This window comes from Pogona vitticeps, chromosome 2, assembly GCF_051106095.1.
Source record: "Pogona vitticeps strain Pit_001003342236 chromosome 2, PviZW2.1, whole genome shotgun sequence".
Classification (NCBI taxonomy): Eukaryota; Metazoa; Chordata; class Lepidosauria; order Squamata; family Agamidae; genus Pogona; species Pogona vitticeps.
In genome coordinates, this window is record NC_135784.1 from 129,564,256 (window position 1) to 129,581,153 (window position 16,898).

The 16,898-nt window shown below is 43.0% G+C and overlaps 1 protein-coding gene across 11 annotated transcripts in view; it reads left to right on the forward strand.

Annotated features, from left to right (window-relative positions):
* QTGAL (queuosine-tRNA galactosyltransferase) overlaps positions 1-16,898 on the forward strand; it is a 268,261-nt gene that overhangs the window by 120,215 nt on the left and 131,148 nt on the right. For 3 of the 11 annotated variants that reach the window (XM_020785917.3, XM_078385928.1, XM_078385929.1), the window contains one exon: positions 12,455-12,532. The exons of 6 other annotated variants lie outside the window; for them this stretch is intronic. In XM_020785917.3, coding sequence (XP_020641576.3) covers positions 12,455-12,532 — 78 coding nt within the window. Of the gene's footprint in view, positions 1-12,454; positions 12,533-14,382; positions 16,254-16,898 lie in introns of those variants that run through there. 2 more of the 11 variants (XM_078385937.1, XM_078385938.1) reach the window with 2 other exon arrangements.

Sequence of the window (16,898 nt, forward strand, 5' to 3'; positions counted from 1 at the left end):
AGAGAAGGTGGTCCTCATGTGTCATTCACCCATTCAGCCATTTAAACTCTTCCCTGCCCCCACATAAACTCAGAAATTAATGTTGCCAAATCTTTATTCGCCCAGTCCTTCTCAGAATGGGAATGGTACAAGGTACAGGAAAGAAAGGCTTTGCATTTCTAATTGGTCAGAGCATTAAGAAGTCGGTAACCTTGGACTTCATGGATTGCTGCCTCCCCTTCATGGATTGCTGCCTTGTCGTGGCGAAGGGGCTTGAGTAACTCAGAGAAGCTATGAGCTATGCCGTGCAGGGATACCCAAGACCGACAGGACATACTGGAGAGTTCCGACTAAACGCAATCCACCTGGAGTAGGAAATGGCAGTGCCACTCCAGTATCTTTGCCAAGAATGCCCCATGATCAGAAACAAAAGGCTAAAAGATATGTCGCTGGAAGATGGGCCCCTCAGGTTGAAAGGCGTCCAACATGCTACTGAGGAAGAGCGGAGGACAAGTACAAGTAGCTCCAGAGCTAATGAAGTGGTTGTGCCAAAGCCGAAAGGATGCTTAGCTGTGGAAGTGAAAGGAAGTGAAAGGAAAGTCCAATGCTGCAAGGAAAAATACTGCATAGGTACCTGAAATGTAAGTTCTATGAACTTTGGGAAGCTGGATGTGGTCAAACAGGAGATGGCAAGAATAAACATCGACATCCTGGGCATTAGTGGACTAAAACGGACAGGAATGCGCAAATTCAATTCAGATGATTATCATATCTACTATTGCGGGCAAGAATCACGTAGAAGGAGTGAAGTAGCCCTCATAGTCAACAAAAGAGTGGGAAAAGCTTTAATGGGATACAATCTCAAAAATGATAGAATGATGTCAATATGAATCCAAGGCAGACCTTTCAACATCACAATAACCCAAGTTTATGCAGCAACCATCATTGCTGAGGAGACTGAAATTGAACAATTTTATGAAGATTTACAACACCTTCTAGAACTGACACCAAAGAAAGATGTTCTTCTCATTCTAGGGGACTGGAATGCTAAAGTAGGGAGCCAAAAGATAAAAGGAACAACAGGGAAGTTTGGCCTTGGAGTTCAGAACGAAGCAGGGCAAAGGCTAATAGAGTTTTGTCAAGAGAACAAGCTGGCGATCACAAACACTCTTTTCCAACAACACAAGAGGCGACTGTTATACATGGAAATCACCAGATGGGCAATATCGAAATCCGATTAATTATATTCTCTGTAGCCAAAGATGGAGAAGCTCTATACAGTCAGCAAAAACAAGACCTGGAGCTGACTGCGGCTCTGATCATCAGCTTCTCATAGCAAAATTCAAGCTTAAACTGAAGAGAGTAGGAAAAACCACTGGGCTCCTCAGGTACTGTATAATCTAAACCAAATCCCTTATGAATACACAGTGGAAGTAAAGAACAGATTTAAGGTGGGCAGAGTGCCTGAAGAACTTTGGATAGAGGCTCGTGACATTGTACAGGAGGCAGCAACAAAAACCATCCCAAAGAAAAGGAAATGCAAGAAAGCAAAGTGGCTGTCCAATGAGGCCTTAAAAATGGCAGAGAGGAGAAGGGAAACAAAATGCAAGGGAGATAGGGAAAGCTACAGAAAATTGAATGCTGACTTTCAAAGAATAGCAAGGAGAGACAAGAGGGCCTTCTTAAATGAACAATGCAAAGAAATAGAGGAAAATAACATAAAAGGAAAAACCAGCGATCTGTTCAGGAAAATTGGAGATATTAGAGGAACATTTTGTGCAAAGATAAAGGACAAAAGTGGGAGGGACCGCACAGAAGTAGAAGACATCAAGGAGAGGTGTCAAGAATACGAAGAGGACTTATACCAGAAAGATCTGGATGTCCTGGACAACCCAGATAGTGTGAATGCTGACTTGGAGCCAAACATTGTGGAGAGTGAAGTCAAGTGGTCCTTAGAAAGCCTGGCTAACAACAAGGCCAGTGGAGGTGATGACATTCCAGTTGAACTATTTAAAATCTTAAAAGATAATGCTGTTAAGGTGCTACATTCAATATGCCAGCAAGTTTGGAAAACTCAACATTGGCCAGAGGATTGGAAAAGATCAGTCTACAGACCAGCGTTCCTGACGTCGGGGGAGTTGCCTGCAATATCTGCCATCCCCAGGCACGGGGTGAGTGACTGTGTCTGGGAGAATTTCTGGCCTGCACTCCCCGGCCTTTTTCAGGACTGGGACCCTGTTGCTACTGCTCCTGCTGCTTCAGGCCACCCCACCCCCTTCCATAACATCAGCCACCTGGCTGGGAGGGGAGGGAGGCCATAAAAACCGGAAGCTTGTGCCAGGGCCCTCACAGACCAGCGTTCCTGACGTCGGGGGAGCTGCCTATAATATCTGCCATCCCCAGGCACGGGGTGAGTGACTGTGTCTGGGAGAATTTCTGGCCTGCGCTCTCTCGGCCTTTTTCAGGACTGGGACCCTGCTGCTACTGCTGATGCTGCTTCAGGCCACCCCACCCCCTTCCACAACACCAGCCACCTGGCTGGGAGGGGAGGGAGGCCATAAAAGCCGGAAGCCTGGCCCTGGGTGGTATGCCATGTATATTATTTGTATGCACTGTATATGTTTTTTTTTCTTTTATTATTTGATTTATTTGTATTATTATTAATTGTATTCAATTTATGTTTATTTACTTTATGTATATCATTTTTATGCACTGTCTTACTGTATATGGTTAATCTTCTTTTTTGTTACTTGACCTAGTTGTATTAAGTTAATCTTTTTTAAAATTTTCTTTTCTCCTTTTCCCCTCCTTTCCTGCTTTCCCCCCCTCCTTTTTCCCTCCCTTCCTTCCCCCTCTGACATGGAATGGACGGCCTGCCCTCCCAGCGAGGGACCCCAAAACATCTCTGTGGTCACGGGTAGAGGGCGTTATGGCGTTGGCACGGTCCCCACTCGTGCAAGAAGAACTATGAACAGATGTCTGAAGGTTGTACATTGTTCTGAGACCGTGACCAGCCCACAGTATCGAGGCAGCCCGACCAATTAGCCTTCCACCCTACGCCTGGTGTTGTTGAATGCCAGGTCTGTATCCAATAAGGCCCAGGTAATCTACGACCTTATCTTGGAGGAGGATGCAGACCTGGCTTGCATAACCGAAACATGGATCGGCGGAGAGGGGGGTCCCCCTCTAGCACTCATCTGTCCACCCGGTTATGCTGTCCAACACCAGGGTAGACTGGAGGGTCGGGGGGGGAGTAGCCATTGTCCACAAATCCAACTTGGAGGTCGCTAGGCGCTCCTCAGTGGTAAAGCTGGGTCTTGAGGCCCTCCACGTGTCGATTCGGGCCAGGGATGGTATTGGGATCTTGCTGGGTTACCGAGCTCCCTGTGACCCAGCCATTTCCTTACCGGAGCTGGTGGACTTTGTCTCCGCGGCACTGCTGAGTTCCCCAAACCTATTGGTTTTGGGGGATTTCAACGTGCATGCGGGGGCAGAGACCTCTGGGCCAGCTCTTGAGTTCTTGGAGACCATGGCCTTCTTGAACATGTCCCAACATGTTAACGGCCCCACCCACGTGGGTGGCCACACACTTGACTTGGTTTTTTCCACTAATGGGAGCGAGAGCGGTCCGATGGTGACTGACCTTGAGTCGGTACCCTTGTCATGGTCGGACCACCACCTAATAAAATGCACCCTTAAAATGGCTCTCCCCCCTCGCAGGGAGCAGGGACCTATTGTTATGGTCCACCCTCGAAGGCTACTGGATCCGATTGGATTCCAGGAAGCCATGAGAGGTGTACCGGCTGACCTGGCTGGCGCTCCTGTCGAGGCTCTGGTCGACGGCTGGTTTGCCGCAGCAACTAGGGCCGTTGACACGATCGCTCCTGAACGCCCTCTCCGCCGCAGAGACTGCCCGGAGCCCTGGTTTAATCAGGATCTTCTGGCGTTGAAGCGGGTTAGGAGACGGCTAGAGCGCAAGTGGAGAAAGGACCCGACGGATTTTAATCGGATAGCTGTCAAGGTCGCTACTAACCTTTACCTTGCCAAGGTAAAGGCTGCCAGTAGATCATTCCTCGCTAACCGGATAAGCGAGGCGTTCAATCAGCAGGTGGAATTATTCCGCATAGTACGCGATCTATCCGGAATTGGTCTGGGTGATGGGCCTCCCCCTAGCTTTTCGCCAGACCAATTTGCAGCATTTTTAAAATCAAAAGTGCAGGCCATCCGCCGGGACCTCTCTCCTTTTTTGAATACAGTGAGTCGAGCTGAGATGTCCAGCGCTCCGTCCTGCCCGGTGACACTTGACTCTTTTCAGCCTGTCACGCCTGACTCTGTGGCCAGGGTGATTGATCGCTGCCGTGCCACCACCTCCTCCTTGGACCCTTGCCCGGCCTGGCTAATCAAAGCAGCCAGGCCTTTAACAACGGAATGGGCCACGGTAATAATCAGTGGATCTCTCCTTGAGGGCAGATTCCCATCTGCCCTCAAGGAGACACTCATTAGGCCCATTAGGAAGAAACCTAGTTTGGCAGCGGATGAAACTGGCAATTATAGACCCGTCGCCAATGTTTCTTTCTTAAGCAAGGTGGTCGAGAGGGTGGTGGCCGATCAGCTTCAAGCGCTCCTGGATGAAACAGATGCCCTGGATCCATTTCAGTCGGGCTTCAGGCCGCGCCATGGTACAGAAACGGCATTGGTCGCCCTGTGCGATGACCTACTGAGGGAGGCCGACGGGGGCAAAGTGTCCCTGTTGGTTCTCCTCGACATCTCAGTGGCCTTTGATACCATTGACCACGGTATCCTCCTGGGGAGGCTTTCCGAGTTGGGAATGGGTGATCGGGCATTGGCCTGGCTCCGTTCCTTCTTGGAGGACCGTCCCCATAGAGTGCAGCTTGGGGAGAACATCTCGGCCCCGTGGATCCTCAATTGTGGGGTTCCACAGGGGTCGATTATCTCCCCAATGCTATTTAACTTCTACATGAGGCCGCTGGGTGGGGTCATCAGGGGGTGTGGAGCTTGGTGTCATCAGTACGCTGATGATACTCAGCTCTCCATCTCCTTTTCACCAACTGCAGGAGATGCCGTTCTGTCCCTTCAGCGCTGCCTGGGGACCGTACTGCAATGGATGCAGGAGAACGGGCTGAGGCTGAACCCGGACAAGACGGAGGTACTGAGGGTGGGCCCTCCCACAGTTGGGGATTTGGGAAACTCCCTCTTTTTTGACGGAGTGACCCTGCCTGCCAAGGACGGGGGTCGCAGCTTGGGGATCCACCTGGACCCGGCGCTCACCATGGAATCACAGGTGGCGTCGGTAGTCCGCTCCGCCTTTTTTCATCTTAGGCGGATAGCCCAGCTGCGGCCCTACCTTGATTTGGGGTCGCTCACCATCTTGGTACATGCGCTCGTAATCTCAAGATTAGACCACTGTAATGCGCTCTACGTGGGGCTCCCTTTGAGGCTGCTGCGGAAACTACAGGTGGTGCAGAATGCGGCGGCCAGATTACTTAGTGGAGTGAGGAAATTCCAACATATCTCACCCACTCTGGCCACATTGCATTGGCTGCCCATACGATTCCGCATCGACTTCAAAGTGCTGTCGCTTACGTACAAAGCCCTAAACGGTTTAGGGCCTCGATACTTGGCGGAACGCCTACTCCCACCAAGTTCTACCCGTGTCACTCGTGCGAGCCAGGAGGTGAGGTTGAGGAGCCTAAAGCCGAGGGAGGCCCGGAAGGAGAAGACAAGAAATCGGGCCTTCTCGGTGGTGGCTCCTCGCCTCTGGAACAATCTCCCTCCTGAGATTCGCGGAAACAATTGAAGACATGGATGTTTGGGCAGGCCTTTCCATCATATTCCTCTTGACCTCCTTCTTCCCTCTTTACTGTTTCTGTTTTGCACTCTATGTAATGTATTGTAGTGTTTTTATTAATTAGAATTGCTTATTTATATTGTTACTGTATTTTATTGTTGTTAGCCGCCTAGAGTGGTCCTCACCGACCAGATAGGCGGGGTATAAATTAAATAAATAATAATAATAATAATAATAATAATCCCAATCCCAAAGAAAGGCAGTGCCAAAGAATGCTCCAATTACCGTACAATTGCACTCATTTCACATGCTAGCAAGGTTATGCTCAAAATCCTCCAAGGTAGGCTTCATCAGTATGTGGACTGAGAACTCCCAGAAGTACAAGCTGAATTCCGAAGGGGCAGAGGAACTTGAAACCAAATTGCTAACATGCGCTGGATTATGGAGAAAGCCAGAGAGTTCCAGAAAAATATCTACTTCTGCTTCATTGACTATGCAAAAGCCTTTGACTGTGTGGACCACAGCAAACTATGGCAAGTCCTTAAAGAAATGGGAGTGCCTGACCACCTTATCTATCTCTTGAGAAACTTATACGTGGAACAAGAAGCAACAGTTAGAACTGGATATGGAACAACTGATTGGTTCAAAATTGGGAAAGGAGTACGACAAGGCTGTATACTGTCCCCCAGCTTATTTAACTTATATGCAAAATACATTATGCGGAAGGCTGGACTGGAGGAATCCCAAGCCGTAATTAAGACTGCCGGAAGAACTATCAACAACCTCCGATATGCAGATGATACCACTCTGATGGCAGAAAGTGAGGAGGAAGTAAAGAACCTTGTAATGAGGGTGAAAGAGGAGAGTGCAAAAACCGGCCTGAAACTCAACATCAAAAAAACTAAGATCATGGCCACTGGTCCCATCACCTCCTGGGAAATAGAAGGGGAAGATATGGAGGCAGTGACAGATTTTACTTTCTTGGGCTCCATGATCACTGCAGATGGGGACAGCAGCCCCGAAATTAAAAGACACCTTCTTCTTGGGAGGAAAGCGATGACAACCCTCGACAGCATCTTAAAAAGCAGAGACATCACCTTGCCGAAAAAAGTCCAAATAGTCAAAGCTATAGTTTTTCCTGTTGTGATGTATGGAAGTGAGAGCTGGACCATAAAGAAAGCAGACCGCTGAAGAATTGATGCCTTTGAATTGTGGTGCTGGAGGAGGCTCTTGAGAATCCCCTGGACTGCAAGGAGAACAAACCTATCCATTCTAAAGGAAATCAACCCTGAGTGCTCACTGGAAGGACAGATCCTGAAGCCGAGGCTCCAATACTTTGGCCATCTCATGACAAAAGAAGACTCCTTGGAAAAGACCTTGATGTTAGGAAAGTGTGAGGGCAAGAGAAGAAGGGGACGACAGAGGATGAGATGGCTGGACAGTGTCATCAAAGCGACCAACATGAATTTGACCTAACTCTGGGAGGCAGTGGAAGATAGGAGGGCCTGGCGTGCTCTGGTCCATGGGGTCACAAAGAGTCGGACACAACTAAACGACTAAATGAAAAATGAACCTTGGACTTCTGATCTCTTGGCCTTTTAAAGTTTTCTGACAAGCTACTCAGTGCATCTTTAGTTGAGTGACAGAATAAAAAATCATTTCCGTATGCCAGAGGGGAAGGCTCCTTCAAGAGAAGTTCAGAGTGGCCACAGGAACCTTTGAGAGAGAGCCTCTACTAGTCCAGCTAGTAATGTTTTTATGTATTTCAAATGTAAAGACTTCTTTTCAGATTTTTTTTTAAAAAAATGCTTATCATGAATGTACTGTCTTCCAAGGTCGGTCAGTCCACTATTGAGTAATATAGCTAGTCCCTGCTCAGGGATGGATGATAGAACCCCATGTATTTTGTGCATACAATCAGACCACCCAAAACTTTCCTACCATGAGAGGAGAGAAGAATGTGAGTTGACCAATACAGTTTTTTAAGAGTACAATCCTAGGTGACTAATTGTTACATTTAGGGTTTAGGGAAGCAGTACAGTCCTGAGAGTGGTGTGGCTACAATGTAGCTGTGGACCTAAGGATGCTAGGGTCTGTTACAAAGCCCCCTTCCTCAGTAAGTCCAAGAATGTTGAGTTGAGTCTTCTTCCTTCTCTACCAGGTGCTGCTGTCCCTAGTGTCAAGACTGCCATCTAGATGCTTAGAAGCAATGGGCTTTACCTTTTTAGTAGATCTTGCCGAAAAACCTGCCACTGAGAAGCAGAATATCCTCTGAATGGGCAACAATGCCATCTTGTTCTTGACTGCTCAGTGAAAAAGAGGCCAAACCCATGCTGGCTATCCTTTACATACGACCCAAGAGGGAGGGAGGAGGTGTTCATAAGATTTGGCATCTCATGAATTTGGGCTAGAAACCTTGCAATGTATGTGTCATTAGGCCTGTGCCCTTCTCCCTGTGCTAGTTTTGAGAGAGCTGGCACGGCAATGCTGCCTCTTGACCGCTCCTAGCAACTGCCCCCCCCCTCAGGTGGATCATGGGGAGAGCTTCTAATGTGAAGAAGCCCAGGTAGGAAGTATATAGACCCCAGTGACAATGTGATATAGAATAATGTTCTGGTAGCCTATGTGTTGATTGTTCTAAATTATGAGTTGATCAAGTAGAGAAGTATTTTGTTTTATTTCTTGCATAGTTTCTAGTATCTTATAATTTGAAATCATGTGGTATAAGTTGAGATCCAGATTTTTTTTTTAAAAAAGGGCCTCACTTTGTTCCTTTGTGTTTTGGATGTTAAGAGTATTTTGGATGTTTAAGTTGTTCACTTTCAGGACACGAGAAAACCCTTCATGTATTTGCAATACATAAATTAAAGACATTCCTTTGAGAATGGTTGCCATAATGATATGAAACAGTTCCTTTATTTTCAGTGCTGCAGAAAGGCACATATAATATGAGAGCATACGATACTTGCCTCTTTTGAGTGCCGTTGAGGATGGTTTGCTAAAAATGTTTACACTTTGGGGGTAGAAGATTATTCAGTCTTCTGTGATTTGTAGCTGTTCTGAGGTTAAGGGATACTGCAAAGCAGGACTTTTCAGTTCACTTAAAGTCTTATTTATGCCCTTTCTTGAAGTTTATGCAGATTCCAGAAGGGTTCCGGTCAAGACATTTCTATCTTTCAGTCAATCGAAAGGATAAATGTTCTATGAAATTCAAACCACAGAGGGGTGCCAAAGGTGAAACAAAAAGACTTTTGTTCGCTCTTCAGCAGTTTGTTACTGTTGCTGCTTCCAAAACAAAACAACATAAAATAAAAATCGTACTCTAACACCGTTAGCCAAGATTTTGACCTAATACAAGCACTATTTTCCAGATTGGGCCAGAACTTTTATTTCCCAGCTAATGTTAATGTTTCCAATGTTTAAGTTTTTTATAATGTATTTTGGAGCTCTCATATTCACAGATTGCAAATGAGATGCAATAATAAAATACGGTTAACTTTTTATGAATGATGACAAAGAATATGGTAAAAACACCACAGTAAATGCCTTTTTACAAAATGACATCCACATATATCAGTTCGTAAAAAGAAAACATATCAGTTATTTCTTTAGTATTTCATGTGAATTAGTAATGAATGTATCAGGAATTTTTACAGGCTAGTAAGTTTCCGTATGATTTAGGAAGTAGGGGTGCTTTTGAACTTATAATATTCATCAATAGAGCTCTCTGTTTTAACCCTTCCAAATTCCAAAATATAAGAAATAAATGAACAATATATTTATCATAAGTTGGAAAGCTGTTAGTAAGAATATCAATTGTACGTTGCATTTAGTTTTGCTTAATTTGAATGGACATTCTAGAGCCTCTTTTTCCCCCCTTGAATTCTCTTTCACCAGCAGTGGGTAACCCATCTTCTTTTTTTGCTGCAGTTGAAAGAATCAGGCATGAGCTAATCTTGTTTAACTTTTATACTATATGATAACAAATTTACAGATTACAATTAGATTAAAGAGGGTAGGTTGGGAGTAGAGATGGGCATGGACTGCCAGTTCGTGCCGGTTCATTTATTGGCTGAACAGGTGTCTGACACTTCAGAGCCCCGCCTCCTCTGGTGAGCACCCATTTCGGGGGGTAGCAGCCCAGCTTCCCTGTCCCACCTCCTCTGGGTGCTGCCTCTGAGTGGGCGCCTCCTGGAGGAGGTGCCAAACACCTGTTTGGCTGATAAACAATCTGGCACAAGCCACCGAACCGCCGGTTCATTCCCATCTCTAGTTGGGAGAGAAGAGACAAAATGATGAAAGAGAATAGTGAGGGCTTGGAGATAATAGAATGTAATAGGTAATTATCAATTAAATGAACATTTAATTTATTGTATATTCAGTTAGAAGATCTGAAACCTTGTAGTAAACAAACAACCCTGTTGAAACAAAATGCTTCAATTTGCACATCTGTGTGTGTGTGTTTTTTTTTTTTCATAAAGACTGCATTGTGGATGGAAAGAACATTTGATTCTCCAGCTGTTTTCAACTATCGCTTCCACAACTCTTTCCTTTTGCCAGGATAGGTAGAGCTTCTAAGAGATGAACCCTAAACATCTATACATGGCCTGATGAAGAAATGTAGGAGCTGGGGGCAGGAAACCTTTCCCCATATTTTACATAGGCAGGTATCCTCAGATGAATGCTTGGTTCATTATTTGGCAAGTGATATGTAGGCTTCATTTGCTGAGTGCTGGTTGTGAATAGGTTAGATTGGATTTAAGGGAAGGTCACAGCTGCTGTATGCTTTCCCTAATTCCAATGTACCCCATTATTGTTGAGGAATATCTTCAGCTTTTTCCTTTTATGAAACTTCTCAAGAGGAGTATGTGATTCTCTGTTTACGTTCCCACCGTTGTTTCGGGCAGAGCTGCTTTTGCTTCTGGCTTTACAACAGAGCTTCCCAGAAAAATACCAATTGATACATATCACAAGGGAACTAGGTACTGTTTATCTGGGAAAGAGAAGAATTATGAGGCAATGACTGTCATGAAACAGTTGAAGATTGTCGGGTTGGAGTTTTTTTTTCCCTTCAGCTCTAGAGGCAGAATCTGTACCAGTATATTCATATTAGAAGGGGGGAAAAATGAAGAACATCTTGGTGGTAGGGACTGTTCACCGTTGGAATGGGTTACCTTAGAAGGTGCCAGTCTGTCCTTTGTTGGAGGTTTTTAAACAGAGCTTGTGGGGCCATCGGTCAGTGATGGTTTAGACGTGGGGGTTTCTGTATTGACAAAGCGTTGAAATAGATGACTCCTGGCATCTCTTCCAACTCTGCAGTTGTTCTACTGGGTGAGGCAGCAGGTATTAAAAAAATACCAACTTCATTCTTTTTCTTCATCCTTTATTGGTAAAAAAAAGAGAGTCAAAGACAAGGAATAGGCCAGACAGAAGGATCCAGATAACTTTTCCCCAATGGCTCTATCTTTTAGGAAATACAGGACATATCTGTGGAAGAACAGTCTTGAAATCAGAAGAAAGCCGTTTCTTTACCTCCTTTTCCCCTCCTTTTTCTATTTCTTTACATGCATTACAAATATGGTACAATTATTGTGTTACAGTTCTTTATGGAGAAATGCATGAAGCACAAATAAACTTCTCATAAGGAAATGCTTATATTTCCTTGATGTATAAACCCACATGTTTGGTGAGTGGTACATTTTGGCTTGTCACTTCAAAATTGTTTTCTTGTTGTGCAGTGGGGTTATTTTGCTACATCCTTCTGTTGACTTGACATTAGCTGACAGCTTATTACAGTATTACATTGTCAGGCGAGCGGAGCCACTTCCAGGTATAACTTTTCCGTGGCTTTATTGATACTATTAAGAATTGGCATTTTCCGGCTGTTCTCTATTAAAACCAAGAGGTAACTGAGGGAAGTAGTATAATTTGTTGTTATTTCTAGCCCTTGTACAGATACACAATACTCAGCAGTCACGCAACTGTTGTGCAAGAACAAAAAAACAAACATTGCAGCACTTTTAAGACTAACACATTTATTTCAGTATGAGGTTTCGTGGTTTGCAGTCCACTTCTTCAGACATAATGATGAAGTAACCAGTATGTTTTCTGATGAAATATTGCACAATTATCTTGCAGCCTTCCCCCCCACAAAAAAAGAAAACCCTCAAAACAGAAAAAATAAAACCTCACATTCCTCTGGGTTTCTCTCTGCCCCCTCCCCTTGTCTGCTTACAGACAAAGCGACACATATGTGCATAACTTGGGAGTGGTACAGTATGGAGTTGGATGCAAGTTCAGTTGTAGAGATGTTTGGGAGCTTTTTTGATACACAAAGTGTATCATATTTTAAAGACAAATTTTGCCTTTCTAATTTCTACCAATTAAATTCTTAACCAGTGGCCAATAGCTCCTTTTTCACCAGCTGAATGCCTTTTTTTTTTCCTTCCCATTTTTGATGTATGGCTGCTTTATTTATAGTCACTGGCAGAACTTATTTTTGTGTGCATGTGGGTTTAATTGATCTGAAGTATAAAAGATGTTTATCCTCTACTTATGCTTTGAGGTAAATATTCTTGCATAGATTGTTTTTGCTAATTTGAAGAACATGCTGAAATGATTCAAGCAAACATATTCAAGATTAATTTTTTTTTTGCTTTAATCAAGGAAAACACAAGGTATGAAGAAAAGAGCAAATCTCTGCACCATGGAAGTTTTATGGATCAATCAGAAGAACAGTTCCAAGTAAACACTATTCCCATAATCATTGCCTGAAATCCTATTATGTATGTTAGGCCATGATTTTTCAGAATATCATGGTGTAATCACATCATGATTTTTCAGAAATAAAGCATTTCTGATTTCAATGTATTCGCGAAGGCTTTCATGGCTGGGACCTAATGGTTGTTGTGGGTTTTTCGGGCTCTTTGGCCCGAAAAACTTCAAAACATGGCCAAAGAGCCCAAAAAACCCACAACAACCATTTCTGATTTCCCTTCTGAAGGCCCCAAGGTTCCTATAGATTCCCTTTCATTGTTGAGAAGCTGTTGGGGCCACAGTGGCTGGATGACTTTACTGACAGTAGCAATTTTTTATAATGGAAGACTTGCCCTCCATTGTGCTGCTCCTAGCAACTTCCAATCATACGTGTTTAGGGTACTGCAGTTCTTAGCCAGAAACAGCCAGCAGGGACAATGAGAAAATATGAGGGAAGCTACTACCCTCTTGGGCTTTATTGTGCCATATGGCTTCAACCCCTTTTGTGACTTTAGCTCTGTGCCAGTAACACTTAAGAGGATACAGACCATAGGGCACAGAAATTCTTACCTTTGTTAGTATGAAAAATCATTGGTTAAGATTCCTCAAGGCACCAATATTTTTAATAATTCCTCCTTTTTAAAGTATGCATGTGCCTACATTCCAGTTGCCCTTCACATTGAAAGTAATCTGCTTTCAAAGAGAGCTGAGGTCCTGTTCTAATAACAATGGGTCTTCCTAATTGTAATATAAAGACCAAGATGTCTAGTTGATCTGTGATTAGACAAAGTGTGTGATGTACTGTAATTAAGTGTGGCACAGGGCAGTTTTTGTGAGGACTGTGTCAAATTCACTCATGTCAAATTCACTTATGGAATCTGTAGTTGTTGTCCTTATGCAATTACTATAATTGCCATGTGTGATGAGGCCAGTACCACATCAATACTTCTGCATGAATGGTCACTTCTGTTTGCTCTTATAGAACCTTTTAAAAAAGTTTGTTTAATGTCTGTGATACAAAGAAGACTTCACATTTGATTACGAATACAGCCTGCAAGTTCATCTCATAGATTTGAGTAGAATTATATTTGTCTTTGTATGAGAGGAATTATTGGAGAATTCAGTTGTGACTACTGAAGTTATGTGAGTGAATATGTAAATGATTTTGCTGCTAAATCTGGGCTGATGGCCAACATAAGCATAATTCTAGTAAGAATATAAAGTGTGTTACATATTCTAAACTCCTGTGTTTCCCCCAAGTTAGTTACTTCGAAGGGTTAGAATGTCAGTTCCAGTGACCAGCAGTGAGTGGGAGCACATGTAATATGGGAACTTTCATATGCCTCTTTGGGGTGCATATGTTTTACATCTTAAATCTGTATTGTGGCCAACAAAGCATATCTTTCTTGCTTCTGAAATGTGCCATTGTTTGGCATTTGTAACTGGCTTCCAACTGACATGAAATTGTTCCCACACTTCTCCTATTTTTAGAAATGATATTAATGTATTAATTTTCCCCATGTAAGAGAAGATATCCCTTTAGTCTTCTGACTTCAGCTTGGATGTTAATCTAAAGGAAGATAGAAGGGATTTGCTCTAGTGAAATGAAAGACAGATTTTTGGCTGCAGGAAATTATAGTTTATTGTAATGGAGTGAGTCTATGTGAGTTTCACTCTTATGCTCTTTACCCTTCTCTGTTGCATTTAGAAGGTGATCATAAACTTTTGTGTCTGTTGGTTATTTTGCTGAAATAAACGAGCCTTGACGCCCATAACTTGAAGTTGGCTTGTTTAAACAGATCATTATTGAAGTAATTTATCTTTTCCAGAAAACATGGCGTTGATCGAAAAAGACGCAAATGGTTTCAGGATCATTGAGTCCCCATGAAAGGAAGAACACCAGGGTGGGGTGGGGTAGGGGAGAACATGCAAGCCCAAAACTGAACAATTAGTACATAATGACAGTTGTTGTGCCTTTGGGTATACACTTCAATAGAGTTCATTATGGAGAAGTGAAAATATTGCTCTAATCTGTAATATTGTCCATTTATTAATAAAGTGCTTTTGATGAGAGGAGGATACTATAAATCTGAACATTTTTCCACTAATGAGTGTGCTAGTGTTACAGATGCAGCAGGCTGGCAGTCAGATTGATACAGTCTATAGGCTGCATTGTAGTACTGTAGTAATGCTGACATGTACTGTACTGTATTTTTCAAGATACAGATGGAATTGTAGATTTTCTGAGACATTTTGCTATACTTAGAAGATTTACAGATGAACTTTTCAACTCTTGGTCAGAACTTACAATGCAAATCTGTCAATATCTACTTTGAAATAAATCCAAGTAAGTGGAGTTTCCACCTATTTATCTGCTACTGAAAGGGTTAAATAGGTTTGTCAAAGACCAAACAAATACCCTGGAAGAATATTTAGAAATACTGTAGAATTGTATTCTTAGCTCCAGTCTCATAAGCAAATAAAGGCCCTTGACTTGTAATTTATAATGTTTTCAATCTAAGCTAGTATGACATCTCTAAAATAAAGGCTCTGAGAAGCTGAGGTATTAGAATAGAACAGTGTGCTTGTTTTGCATTGTGTAGAGATGCAGAAAGAACAGCAGAGGTTCAGAGGGTAGGAACTTCACAGCTGTTGATTAGAAAGAAGAGACCAGCTTCAGTGCATGCTGAGACTCTAATGAGCAGTTCATGGCCAGCACCTGCGATGATAAGGAGTCAGAGAATTTCTTTGCTTGATGCCTGCTGATTGAGAGATCATAACAATGCAAACAATAGCTGGAATTGGGTCTCAGCAACCTTGAATTTAGTGTGATATACAGGGAGAAAGTGTCAAGAAGGTGAATTGCCCTGATAAGAAAGAGCTTTCTAACAGTTTCAGGCAGGGTGATTAAAAATACTGTAAATGATTTTTTAAAAGCCAAATGGATTTAAACCATCATTTAAATTTTAAAAATTGATTTTTTTAAATTTAAATCCTTTTTAATCCATTTTTTCCGATTTTAATTGTGATTGAAATCAGTTTGGTTTCAGAGTACTATTAGAAAACCTATGGAGGTGTTAAAGGACTCCAAGAGAAAATATGCAAGGAGGGTTTCCTAAATACATTATGATTGCAGTTTGATTTGTTACTGTTATGACCCCCACCATTCAGGGACCAGATCAGACAGGTGTTTAGCCTACTGTTTGGACTGCTGCAGGGTCACTCTGACACACTCTAAAAGAGAGTGAGCAGATGACATCTTTGCTAGCGTGAACTACGCCCCCCCCCCCTCGTGAGTGTTCCTACCTGTACCTTTCTGTCCCCTTTCAAGGGGCTTCTACTATTTTGGATGTGGGTAGGATCACTCTACTTTAGTTTGCCTCCAGTACATGTGGCTGCTTGGAATGGACCAAAAAAGTCTTCCTCTTTCCATTTGGCAATATTGTGAAGTAGCTTAATAAGAGCACCGCTTCATGATATAGTCATATTAAACACTTCCTCAGCTCCATGGAAGTGTTTTTCTCGCATGGCCTTTGGAAAACCAAACCTTCCTGTGTCTGTGTGTGTTTGTATGTTTGTGTGTCTTGGCTTTTTAAAAAGTGTGAAGCAGAGCAGGGGCATGGGAAGGAGGAGACACCAAGTGCACCAAGTGGCTTACCAGACCCTCCTTGTGACTCTTTTTAGCCCATTGCAGCCCATTCCAAAGCAGGTATGTCTCTTGTTCTTTTCTTTCCTTCTTGACTTTGTTGTAACTCTAGAATCTTTGGATGTGAAGACTCAGTCTTTTCCCTACCTAATTTAAACCCTTTGTTTTCAGAAATTCAGATATAGCCTATTGTTTTAAGCTTGGGACTTGGGGTTTCTGCCTCAGGTTGGGAACTATATTGGGAAAAAGCTCGGTGTTTACCCTTTTTGTTCTTTCAGAATTCTAGCTTACTGGGATACTTAACCCTTCACGTTTCTCAAGTCACTGTATTTTTATATTCATTTAGTGTGCAAGAAGGATACATGAGACTGCTAGCTGTGAAATACAAATAAAGTGCTGGAATGCAATGTGTAGGAGTCATATTGTTTAAACCTCTAGTCCCCTAGTTAGCTACTGCTGCCATTTTCAATGGCATAACTCTTAATTAGGTTCAGATTTATGTTATGTCTAATCTGTGCTGCTGATAATATAATCACAGGAGAACTTTTGATCTATGCTCAAGTAAACCATGATGCTAACTGTTGGATTCTATAACTTTGTTAAATAAAGTCTTTATTCAATCCCTGTTTAATTTTGAGTCCTTTGTGTCATTTCATCATTTTGAATGTGGTGTTGCTAAAATCCAAGTGCTTTGAGCTTAATTGGTCC